This window comes from Drosophila suzukii, chromosome 2R (genome assembly GCF_043229965.1).
Source record: "Drosophila suzukii chromosome 2R, CBGP_Dsuzu_IsoJpt1.0, whole genome shotgun sequence".
NCBI lineage: Eukaryota > Metazoa > Arthropoda > Insecta > Diptera > Drosophilidae > Drosophila > Drosophila suzukii.
In genome coordinates, this window is record NC_092081.1 from 18,171,414 (window position 1) to 18,183,551 (window position 12,138).

Genomic DNA, 12,138 nt, shown 5'->3' on the forward strand with positions numbered 1-12,138 from the left:
ATTGGCAAACTTTGGAGGGCAAAAAACATAGTAAATCCATTTAAATGTTTTGAATATGGAAATTTTAAGTTAAACAATATTAGTTAGTTTAAGGATTATTAAATTGGATTTTTACTCAAAATTCCTTTTTATTAAGTTCTTAATATTTATAAAAATATGACTGATATATCATTTGTTTAATATTTTATTTGTCTACCTTGATTTAAATATTTTAAAATGAAATCATGCAATTCAACATACTTTGTAATGAATAATATTTAGTTAAAATATTTTTAACGATATTTTGAATTCAATATGCGTTATATTTATCCTTATTTTTTAATTTTTTATCAGTGTAAGAAAAGAGTGTGTGGTTGTACAATACTTCCTCGTTCAAATAGATAATCTTATCATGGCAACTCGTTTATTTCTTATTTAATTAATTGAAAGGCAAATATAGCCAAGAAGAGGATTCGGTTTATTTCTTAACCTATCAGTTGATATCTTTAATCAAAACATTAATGTTGTTGTGTTTTTTAAGGCGCGATATCAGAATATTACGCATTAGAAACGAAAACTGAGTATGCAGATATGATGGAACCAGTTTATGTTACACCTTTATAAAGTCTAATTTGGTTGTTCTATGTAAACAAATATTATACAAAACAAAAGTAATTTGCAAATTTAAAAGGGTTTTAAAAAAATTGGAATTGCACGCAATTTCCTCGGACAAATAGATAATATTATCTTACCGTTTCCTTCTTATTAAATTAATTGAAAGGCAAATAGCCAAGAAGCGGTTTCGGTTTATGTCTTAACCTATCAGATGGTATCTTTAATCAAAACATTAATGTTGTTATGTTTTTTAAGCCCCGATCTCACAAATACCACGCATTAAAAACGAAAACTGAGTATGCAGATATGATGGAACCAGTTTAAATTACACCTTTATAAAGCTTAATTTAGTTGTCCTATGCAAAGAAATACTTCCCAAAACGACAGAAATTGGTAAACCTAAAAGGGTTTAAAAAAAAATTGGGATTGCACGCCATTTCCTCGGACAAGTAGATAATCTTATCTTAACATTTCCTTCTTATTAAATTAATTGAAAGGCAAATAGCCAAGAAGCGGATTAGGTGTTTGGCCTATCAGTCGCCTGTTCGAAGGCGAACCGCTTATCATTTGCACTGGGTCGGCGTGGATTTTACGAATACCTGTTGTTGCAGTTGCTGGCGTCGCGTCGCATGTTGCTGCCCGCCGGCAACATGTTGCTCGCGTGCCCGCTCGGCTTTTTCAGTTACTTGGCACTCGTTTTCGGTTCGCCTTCGCCAATGCCATTCGATTCGCTGGCCGACTGGCGCCGCTTCTTCTGCCTTTCAGCTGGGCCCGTTCAGTACGCTTCTGTCACCCGCCCGGCCAACAACACGGCGCGCTTGCTCCGCTCAGGTCCGCTCCACCTCGATCCCGATACCGATCTCGATCTTGAGTTCGCTCTGTACCGCTCGTCGTACCGCTGCAGTTGTCATTCGAAAGTGTCTCGCTCGGCGGCTCCAGACCAAGTAATCAACCGAATTAAGACCAAAAGCAGTTCGAAAAATGTATAAATAAACAAAGGAGAAAAACCGGCTCTTGATTTTGCACAGGGCGACGATCTCGCACGCAAGATCGCCACCGCGAGGCGAGGGGCTCGTCCGACTGCATTCTTGCATCACGTGCAGGCCGCGACACGCCCCCTCAAACGCCCCCCTTTCCGCTTTCAAGGCGAAATTCGCACAGAGAAAAAATTTCGAGATCGGTGCATTTTTTGTTTCGAATTAGGCGGTTTTTAAAGCGAATATTGCTCGAGTATTGCATCAAAATAGTACAAATATATTTTGATATATTGATTTTTTAAATCATTACAATCTTTAAATTATATTTGTTAAGATTCTTTTCAAAATATTTTAAAATATAGTTTGGATAAAGATTGGAAGAGATTGTAAAAATTGTAAAAAGTATTTCCTAAAAGCAGTAAAATACTAAATTTTTGGAATATTTTTTTAAAGCAATGCATTTGTAAGATTTGAAATTTTTATGACGTCTTTTAAACTTAACAAAAACCTAACTCATTGGAAAATTTATTCAAATTCTAAAACAATTTTTTTACAACTTTAAAATTAGGATTTTATATTTTTTCCAAAATTTTTTTTTGATTTTAATTATTTTTCTTACCATATTTTGTCAGCTTTGAATTCTCTTAATTTTTTCTCTGTGTTGTTTATTAAATTCTCCTTTGAAAAGGCGCAAATCTACAGTTCTTTGTGCAGGGTGTTTTATTCTTCCTCCTCCGTTAAGTGTTTTGTTTTCGTTGCTCAATTGAGCGGCCCATAGCCCCATGAAAACAGCTGCAGAACCCTCACTTTTGCATATAAGAAAGAACAGGCGCGAATTGGCGGTGATATCAATCGAAAGAGGTGCAATAGCTCGAGTATTGCCCGCTGGTATTGCGATTGCAACTTACTAATTAAAAGTGCAAAACTATGCACATGTTTACATTTGAATATAAAGTCATTTCCTATATATCCTCATTCTTTTTTTTGCTTTATGCAATCCTAATGAATTCCAGCCAAAAACCTTTCGCTGGGCCCACATTTTCGTTGCTTTCATCTGGCAAAAAACCCTGACCTGTACCAATTCTCATATTTTCCTTCAATCATTTTGAACGTCAACAAATGCCGAGAAATCGTCGAGGGGCTTTTGAAAAGTGTTTGCTTTTTGTTTATTTGCGTATCGTTTATTTATAGGCATTAAATGCATCTGTCGGAGAACTGTGAATGCGCAATATTTATTTGTATTTACTTATTGCAATAAAAACATAAATGGCCACAAAACATAATCAAAAGCATAAACAATTTACCTCGTCAAATGGATGGATGAAAATCAACATCGATTTGGACCAGTTTTTCTCTGTTAATTTGCTCTTGTGTTTCTCGCTTTTCATGCAAATTGGGGGAGAAGAAAAAGAGGAGAAGTTCGGACATACCAATAATGACAGTGCTTTTACAGATTTTCTGCGATGATTTAATGTATTTTTTGCTCAAAGCATAATATTTCATTTAAAATAAACATGCTTATATTAGAAAAACCCATGTTAAGGGTACACAGGGAAAAAATTGGTGATAAAAAGTATTCTTAAAGGGAAAAGATAGATAAAAAAAGAAGTAAGCACATCAAAAAGAATAAAAAGTTTGAAATAAAACCTTTTCTTTATAATTAACCTAGCCAGACGGTACCTACACTTGGTTGTTGACCTTCCGTACCCACTTATTATGTTTATTTTCATGTTAATTGTCATGTTAATTTGTTAAGACTTTGGTTTTTCTGAGATGCTCACACTTAATTAGTTTTTGGATCGCAGGTATACATGTGAATATTTTAATAGTATTTATTTTTTAAATAAATTAATTTCTTCATAAATACTTTTCAGTATATCAAGACCGCCAAATATTATTGCTACTATATTTAAAGCTCTAAAATATCGTTTGTTTTATAAATTTTGTATTTACTTACATTCTAATAATAACAAAGGATTTTTAATTAACTAGATTCTGTTGTAATTAAATAGTTTGAAAAACCTTTGACCCAATTATGTTAAATTAGAAAGAACTTGTCCCACTGTTTTGCTTTGACAAAACCCACACAATGTTTTCGCAAACTATACTTTGACCTGTCCACGCCACATTTGCAACGATAATTGGGAAATAAAAGCACCCATTGGTGGAAAAAATATTAGAAGGAACCCCAAGTCAAACAGAAAGAATCCCACTCAAAATAAAAACAAGACAACCTCTGACGCTTTGCTTTCGCTTTTCTATTCATCGCAGACATCCGAGTATTTTTAGATCAATTTTTTGTTTCGGTTGGTCGTGATTTTTTTTGCGCTTTATTTTGCAGCTTTTATTTGTCAGCAGAGATTTTCTTTTACTGCGACTTGATCGGGCCATAAACAAGAAAATACGAGTGTATCAAACTATACAAACAGCTGAAGCCTATAATTTGCCACCAGCATTTGCATTTTATAATTGTCATGATTTTGTGTTGTATTTTTCCATTGATGTATGATGTATGATTTATTAATTTATTTTTTCAGCCAAACCAGTTACAAGCACTTAAGTGCACTATTGAATTGCAAAAAAAGCAGCAGAAAGAGAAAGAACGTGTGAAAATGCATCAATTTTGGAACTGGAACTGGAGATGGGCTCTGCTGATTTTCTCGGGTGAGTATATTATAGAAATGTGAACCGATTTTGGTTTATCTTGTAGCCAAAATCTGACTCGATATCTCGGAATTCCCCCTTAAGAAAAGTTGTTCGAAAAATTTATGAAATGCCAATTTCACTTACGTTCAACTTTATTACCCCTGACGCACATTTGCAACTTTGTTGCAACTGACTGGCTGGCGCTCCTGCTGCTGGCCAAGAGTCTCAGATTGCCTTTTAGCTTTCAGCTTGAGCACTATTTCAATGTTTCTGTTTGTTTGTTTATTTGTCTCTCGCCCAACCACCCACTCAACACCCACCCACTCACCCACTCTGCCCCCTCTGCTCTCGAATTTCCAGCCCTGCTACTCGTTTCGCTGGCCAACTCGGAGGAATGCGGCCAGGAGGAGTTCGCCAAGTGCTCCGAACCACTTGATATGCTGCATTTATCGTCGAACTTCTCGATTGGACCGGCCAAGAAGGAGGAACTGGACAAACTTTGTCAGTAAGTGGCTCCACGAATGAAATTCCCCCGTCGATCTGTAGCCAAATCCCAATCGCAATCTGCTCAGCACAAGAAATATATATTTTCGTATGATCGATTTGGGGATTTTGCCTATCAAATGTCTTTCTATAGAGTGGATTTAGCTGGTGAAGTTCCAGAATTGGAAACTTACGGATATCTGTATTTACGAATCTATGAGAAAAAGAATTCACAGATTTTTTAAATTTATTAAATCAGAAAGCAAATAGGTATTAATAATTCAAAAAATATTTATTCTATGAATTTACAAGAATACTAATAGATTGATTATAGTTAAATGCGACATTTTAAACGCTTAAAACAATTTTATAAATACAATTATGGTTTTAATCAGAATTAGTTAGTCTTTAATTAAATGCATCAAAGATTATTTAATATTTTTTTAAATTGCTTTCAAGTAGCTTAAAAATTCAATTTACATTTTTCACTTTCACTTTAACATTGGAAACAATCGAATATTTCCAGTGAGCTGCGCAAGGGAGTAAGGTGCATCCAGAGCTTCACTCGCCGTTGCATGGATCTTCAACAGAGGAACCAATTCAACAAGCTCTACCACGGAACCAACCAGTTCATCAGGGATCTGTGCATCAAGGGGGCGTTCCAGGAAGCGTACCTGAGGCACGCTCCCTGCTCCCAGAAGGCCAAAACCGAGTTCGAGGTGTGTGGCAATCGCTACAAGGACACCATGGTGTTCCTCAAGCCCAACAAGAATCAGGAGAACTCCGAGAATGGCACCTTCAATGAAAACATAAAAACCATTTGCTGGTAAGTAAAATAAATTGCCATAAAACAGAAATTATTTCTAGGAACAGAGCTATTTGTAAAATAATCTTATGTACAGGAAAATAAACTGAATAATATTAGAGAGTCTTTTATAGTTGCTGAAAAGGAAAAGCGCTAGGTATAGTTTATATAAGCTGTTTTATATAATGTTGAACTCACCTTGTAAAATTTAAGAAAAAACATTAAATAATGACCATGGTCAATTGTACAAGAGAAGAATTTTTTGTTTTAAACAGAGGGTTATTTATTAAATAGTTGTTAAATCATATACCTTATTTGTTCTTGTGTCATGTTCTGTGCCCTATTACCCGTTTTTTCTTTCTACTTTATTCATCAACTGGTTTTCTATTATTATTTAAATATTATTTTAGCTCCATCAGTGAACTAGTGGACTGCTCGGAAGATGCTGCACGAAAGGTGTGCGGCAATGAGGCGGCTGAGTTCACTCGTGAACTAGTGGACAAGTATGCCAACAGCCTGACCAAGGTAATACAAAACCGAATCTCTAACTTAACAGATTGTAATTACCAGTATTTTGCAGATCTACTGCGAGGACTTCACCCGACATCCGGGTCACTGTCGGAATGGCGAGGATAACAGCTCCCATCGAGCGGGTCTGAGCAGCTTAAGCCTTCTCCTCACAGGAACACTAATCACACTGCTGGTCAGCAGAGGCAACAGATAGATGGAAGAGCTACAGCTAAGTGCAAAAATCTAGAACCAGTCTTACCAAGTCGGAAATATGCACTGCAAAAGAGGAGTTGAGATGAAAATGTAGTTAAGGTTTCCCCCATCATCACACCGAAAGAATTCCACACGCTGTTGCATACGTTTTGGCAGTCAATTTAGGCCACAAAAACCCTGATCCACGAGTGATCGAAGGAGTAAGTTAAGTGCGTTATGTATACCAGTATGCATATATATATATAGTTATATATATATAGAACAGTGTCAGGCAAAGCTAAGATCGTATATATATATACGGATATGTATGTTACTATATAAAGGATATAGGCTAGCTAGTTAGAATCAGTGTTGAGTGTGGCAGGCAGGTTAGTTGTTGTTGGCCTTACTTTCCAATCGATCGTGCAATACTAGAGTTTCGTTGAGTTTGTTCAAGTTGTCCAGGCTTTAAGTGTAGGCATATTTTAGAGATACAATACCACTAAGTTTCACAAATCGTTGTTAGCTGAAGTTCTAGAGCGCCCCCCACCCCCACCTCCCTTTTGCGTAACCCTAGGCAATATTTGGAATTACCTCCATCCCATTATATTTGCAAAAATCACACCCTTAGACGCACAAGAAGTAATCCCCAGAGGATTTGTTCACATATCGGCAATAACTTTACGTAAACTGAAAGTGCATTTCTATGAATGAGGAATTTTAAATTATTTATTAACTTATTTAGTGGATAGCGTATATTTATTTCACTGTAAATACCTTTAATACTATTCAAATTGGGAAGTATACATATAAAGTAAATATTAGTTTAACTTAAAATTACACACCAACACACACACACCTACTTACAAAAAACTGTGAATATATATTATGATTAAAGAGTAACATTTATTTTAAGTAAAACACACACATGCATATGCAAGGAAAAACAATAAAAAATGAGAAAATAAATTAACGCAAAAAAAGTGTGAGACGAGTGGCGAAATAAAAGAGAAAACGAACGGGAAAGGAGGTTGGGATAGTTTTGGACGACGAAACTGGTATACCCTGCGATTCGGAAGGGCAATACAAAATTTGCTTTAAATAAATTTAACTGTTTTGACTAACAAAAAGAAAGAAGTTGTACAATATTAAAGATGGAAACATTTTTCATTTGGAATTGGGTAGGGTAAAAAAATAAAATTCTTTATTATTTGAATAAAAAAAAATATGTTGGTATTGTTTTTAACTGTTTAGTGTCATTTATGTTTTATGTATTATTTGATCTAACTCCGAATATGTTCTACAAAGAAGGATTCTGAGAAAAAGGAAGTAAAAAATACTGTTTTTGGTTATTAGAACCCCAATTGGTCTTAGTTAGTTAATTTTTCAAGACATAAATAAAGGGAACTTTTTAGCTTTTCGATCTTTATTCCTGAATTATATTAGAATTTTTGGTAAGCTTGAAAAAATATTAAACTCATATTTATTGAGACTTAAATAGTTGTCAAGGTTCAGCAGTCATGGGTACATTGAACTATCTAACAAATCTATATCTATATCGATATCTATATATATTGACTAACAAATATTTAACTTAACTGACGACTAAGTTTAGTACAATACCCGCAGATAGTGAGAGTATAGAGTGCCGTGCCAAAAATACTTTTTACTGCAGGATAAAACGGAGCGCAGCCAAAAAGTATGCAACGCTCCCGTCCGGCGCCCAAAAGTATGCTGCGCAAATATGCCAGCTCCGGTCGCAGTTTACCAGTGGGCTGGAGAAGGGGTTACGGAAGGGGTTACCAACCAGAAGGGTTCGGCTGCCATGGCGAAAATGGGGGCTCCAGAGGGGAGGTGACCTGCTACACTGGGGCTGGCCATAATTTATGTTTATGTGGTGCGTTCATTAGACTAGCGGCGGCGACGACGCCGACAACGGTTGACTTCTCGCCTGGCAGCTAATTTATAAGGTCGGCACATGGCTCAAGGACATAGGTGGGGCCAAAGGGGGGGCGATATTCGGGGGCCTGGGTGCAATAATTACAGTTATCGCACTTGGCCAGCGGCTGAGTTTGCGTTTGACACTTGCAATCACGGTCAAACATTGATTTCACCTGGATTTGCCAATGAAATCTGAATGATTAACTGGTTGAGCTTGTCCAAGCAGCTTGGCAATATCAAAAATAGTCATCTCATAAGCCGATAGAATACCTGATTGCACGTAACCAGTTTGGTTTTGAAGTCTTGCCTTTAGAGACCTTTACCCTTTAGCTAAAACGATTTTATGCTGACAAGAATTATTTTATATTTTATTTTTCGTTCAGCCTGGCCAAATTGCCTTTCCATTTTTATTACAAATTTGCATTGCATAAATATTGAGTTGAGCTTAGACCTTCTCATCCTTTTGAAATTTAATTTCGCAATAGATTATTTGCTTTTGAACTTAAAAATATATTTCCCTCCGATGGCATCTGCATCCATTTCGTTTTCAATAAAAATTCATTGACATCTCCGGCAATCAGATCTCGGAATTGCATTTTATAAGAGACGATGACGATGTGAGGCCTTTTTGGACTCTGGGCCAAGTGCTTAACCAATCAATAACCGAGTTAAGAGGGGAAGTGACTGACTGAGCTGGGAGCCAGGTATCTCGATTGCAGCTTAAATATTTACGTTTCCATTTAGAGTGGGCGGGTGGCCCCCCTTCATTGGATTGGATGGGGTCATTTTCAGCTTCATTTGTTGTGCAAATAGGCGAAATGCATTGCCATCGAGCACCTCACTCAGTATTAATTTGAAGTCATATTTTGTATCTTGAGAGCGTTTTCCTTTGGCCATTTCTGATGGCTTTCCGGCCACGTTTTTTTAGGTTCTTAATTAATTGAAAATATCTTCGGGTAGCTGAAACTGCAGTAGCAGGCGGAATGGCAGGATGGCAAACAAATTGACAGCCAGTTGCAGTCTGCATTCATACGGGAAGTGTCGAGTGGCCCTTTAGTTTTCCGCTTATCATCGCACTCCCTTATCCAGCTTTCATTCACTTGCCAACCACCCACATATCATACCATCCTGCGTCCCCATGGGAATCCCAATCCCAATCGCAATCCCGGCAGCTCTTTCACTCATGTTTAATCCTCTTTAAGCGGCAACAGAACGATTACATTTTGATTTTTTTGTTTGTTTTCTATTTTTACCAGCTTTTGTTGCATCCTTTTGGCCGTTCGCTTTTGCTTTTATTTGCCCATTTCCGCTGCGACTAATCTGCAATTATGTTTTACATAAAAATCCTATCGCATCACATGCAACAACGGAGTGCGAATGAAAAGTTTTCAACAACTTTGTCGAGGCTTGATTGTTTTGCCCGCTGCGATAGTCGGGAAATACAAATATTAAACAACAGCAGCAGCAGAGACAACGTGGCGTATTAACGATGGCTGCTTTGCTTGGGACAACGCTGCGTATGCGTATTAAATTCTCCATTTACATCAAATCACAGCGGAAAGAAAACACAAAGAACCAGGGATAATTTTATTCTCAATAGGTACTGAAATATAAAACTATTAACAAATGAATGTTGCAAGCAAACGATTTTTCATTAAAATAATCACAAAGTTGAAACTGTTTTTTTTAAATGAAAGGATGCATTGAATTATTAAAATGAAGCAAACAAAAAAAATATAGCCAATAAAATAATAAACTCACATAATTTTAAAACAAACCATTTATTCCGATTTTAATACAAAAAGCACATGGCACAAAAATCAAAAAAAAAACAGGGGAAGATTTATTGAAATATTTCCAAGTAAAACTCTTTACTTAAAAAAACACAATATACCTGTAAATGCATAGAAAACATATTTCCCATGCTTTTTTGTATTTATTAATTAATTATAAAACTTAATGCATCAGGGTCCCATTATCCAGCAGCTCAGCCACACAATTAATGAAATCACTTTAATTAATATAAGGGAGTCAAAATTCAAACAAACATATTACCTGATTATTACGCCCCATTGGGCTGAGCTGAAATCAAAATAATTCTATGGCTATGAAACTATAAACAGGGCTAAGATCAAACTCAAGTTGAGCTCTGCTACTACAGCTTTGACCCTACTGCTAGGCTACTGGGAATATTTAATGGCCATAGCCAAGCTCAAGAGCTCCGAATGAAAATCGGAAGCCATCTTCTTCGAATTCTAAGCATTTAGAAGCATTTACGTTTTGTTGCTCCCACATCATATTCACTTTGAGTTATTTTCGTTTCCATTTCGATTGCAAGTCACTTGGAGAGATTAAATGGCCAACTTGCCCCCAGAATCTCCATGGCCAACCCTTTCCCCCCTCCCTTCCTTCCTTTCCGGCCAGGACATCCTGATGGCCATAAATGCGCTTGTGGTTGATAGGTGGTGCAGGTGGGTGGATGGATGGATGTGGATGTGAATAAGGGGGTTGGGTGGTTGGCCAGCCTTGTCAGCTGTTGGCCAGCTGGCTCCGGCTACGAATGCATTTCGTACATGATAATCATGTTGGCTGCTCCAAGTTGCAACTTGCAACTGCAGCATGCATTGCATTTGCAATTCCTGCTGTATAGCCGTACAACCATGGCCATTGGCCGATGGTCGATGGGCCTGCCCGTCTAGCAAAGGCCTGCTGTGGCTTGTCGTGGTGTGGTTTATGGCAACATCTTGTCCAATTTATTACCACTTTCATTTGGTAGCATAATAGGCAATGCACTCGCACGCACACACAAAAGCACACTGGGAGAAATCAAAGAATTTCAAATAAGAAGTAGATACCACGAAGGAACTAGTCAATAACTGGCTTTTAAGGTGCCACAAAATATTTATACCCTCTGTCAAAATGATTTACCCTGACTAATTTATTACCAAGTGGGTATTAAACATTAAATCTTTGATAAAAAAAAAGATTCCATTTCTTTCATTGAATAATTTACTGAAAGCTGAAGTACAAGTCATACTGATCTTTTAACCGTTTGTGAGATTGTCCAATAGCTGCTTAAAATATGTGTTAAATTTTGTTGACCTCCTTTTTTCGAAATTTTATATTGAGCTTTTTAAAATATTTAGCTTTATAACGTTAGTATAGTAACCAAATATAGTAACCAATAAATGAAAAGTTCTTTATGAAACGCGTTTAGTTTTAAAAACCGACTTTATTTGCTTCCTTTACTTTCTTCAACGTAAATATTTATCGAATTTTACGGTTCATAGTTTACTCACTAATTTTTATCAGTGTACCGAACGCACTTGTGGCAAATGCTGCCAGCCTGGCTGCATACACATAACACATATCTATAACACGTAGCACTCAAAAATACTCAAACATTGAAATTGGAGCTCTAGTTTTTGGTTCTCGTCTCGTTTCTGCTTCATCAGTTACATGCTTTGAATAATTCAAGCGTATTTAGGCCTTGCCATGGAAAATGTTTTCCGCATCGAATAGGCGGACTTAGTCTGTACCGAAAGTTATTAAATTATTTTAAAATCAACACAAAGGCAGATATTTTCTTCTTTTTTTTGGTTTTGAAAGCTTACCACTTTAAAGGAATTGTTGAAAACTGCAATTATAGCATATTAAGCCAGTTGGATTAGCATAATTCAGTGGCTCTGAGTTCAGCAGCCTCTTTGCGGCTCTTTGGCCAACGTGGCGTATACGCTACTCTGCCACATTACGTATACGCAATGCTTGACGCCAGCCATTTGTGCTGCATATCCCCAGGCGCCGCTGAGGCAGTGGTGCCTGTTAAAAAACAAAACTCAAGTGTTGAATGGCAACCAAAAAGCGACACCCCCTCCGCACCACACTCCGCTGCCCCCTTTGTGTCTTTTGTGGCCTTTCGCTGTTTGTCAACAGCAGCCAACACTGCGAGTACTGCCAACACTTGAGGGGGCGTGTCAGGCGTGTAGGCGC

At 37.0% G+C, this 12,138-nt stretch overlaps 1 protein-coding gene across 3 annotated transcripts; it reads left to right on the forward strand.

The window, feature by feature from the left end:
- Positions 1-1,371: 1,371 nt before the first annotated feature.
- Positions 1,372-7,176, forward strand: LOC108010203 (uncharacterized). Of its 3 annotated transcripts, none has more exons than XM_017075046.4 (6): positions 1,372-1,538; positions 4,109-4,235; positions 4,578-4,722; positions 5,227-5,526; positions 5,916-6,030; positions 6,086-7,176. In XM_017075046.4, exons 2-6 carry the CDS (start codon positions 4,184-4,186, stop codon positions 6,227-6,229), a joined length of 756 nt encoding a protein of 251 aa, XP_016930535.2. In that variant the 5' UTR covers positions 1,372-1,538; positions 4,109-4,183; the 3' UTR covers positions 6,230-7,176. The 3 variants fall into 3 exon arrangements, with proteins under 3 accessions (XP_016930535.2, XP_036669318.1, XP_036669317.1); XM_036813423.3 differs by having other exon boundaries at positions 1,407-1,425; XM_036813422.3 differs by lacking the exon at positions 1,372-1,538 and adding an exon at positions 1,559-1,577.
- The last annotated feature ends 4,962 nt before the right edge of the window (positions 7,177-12,138 follow it).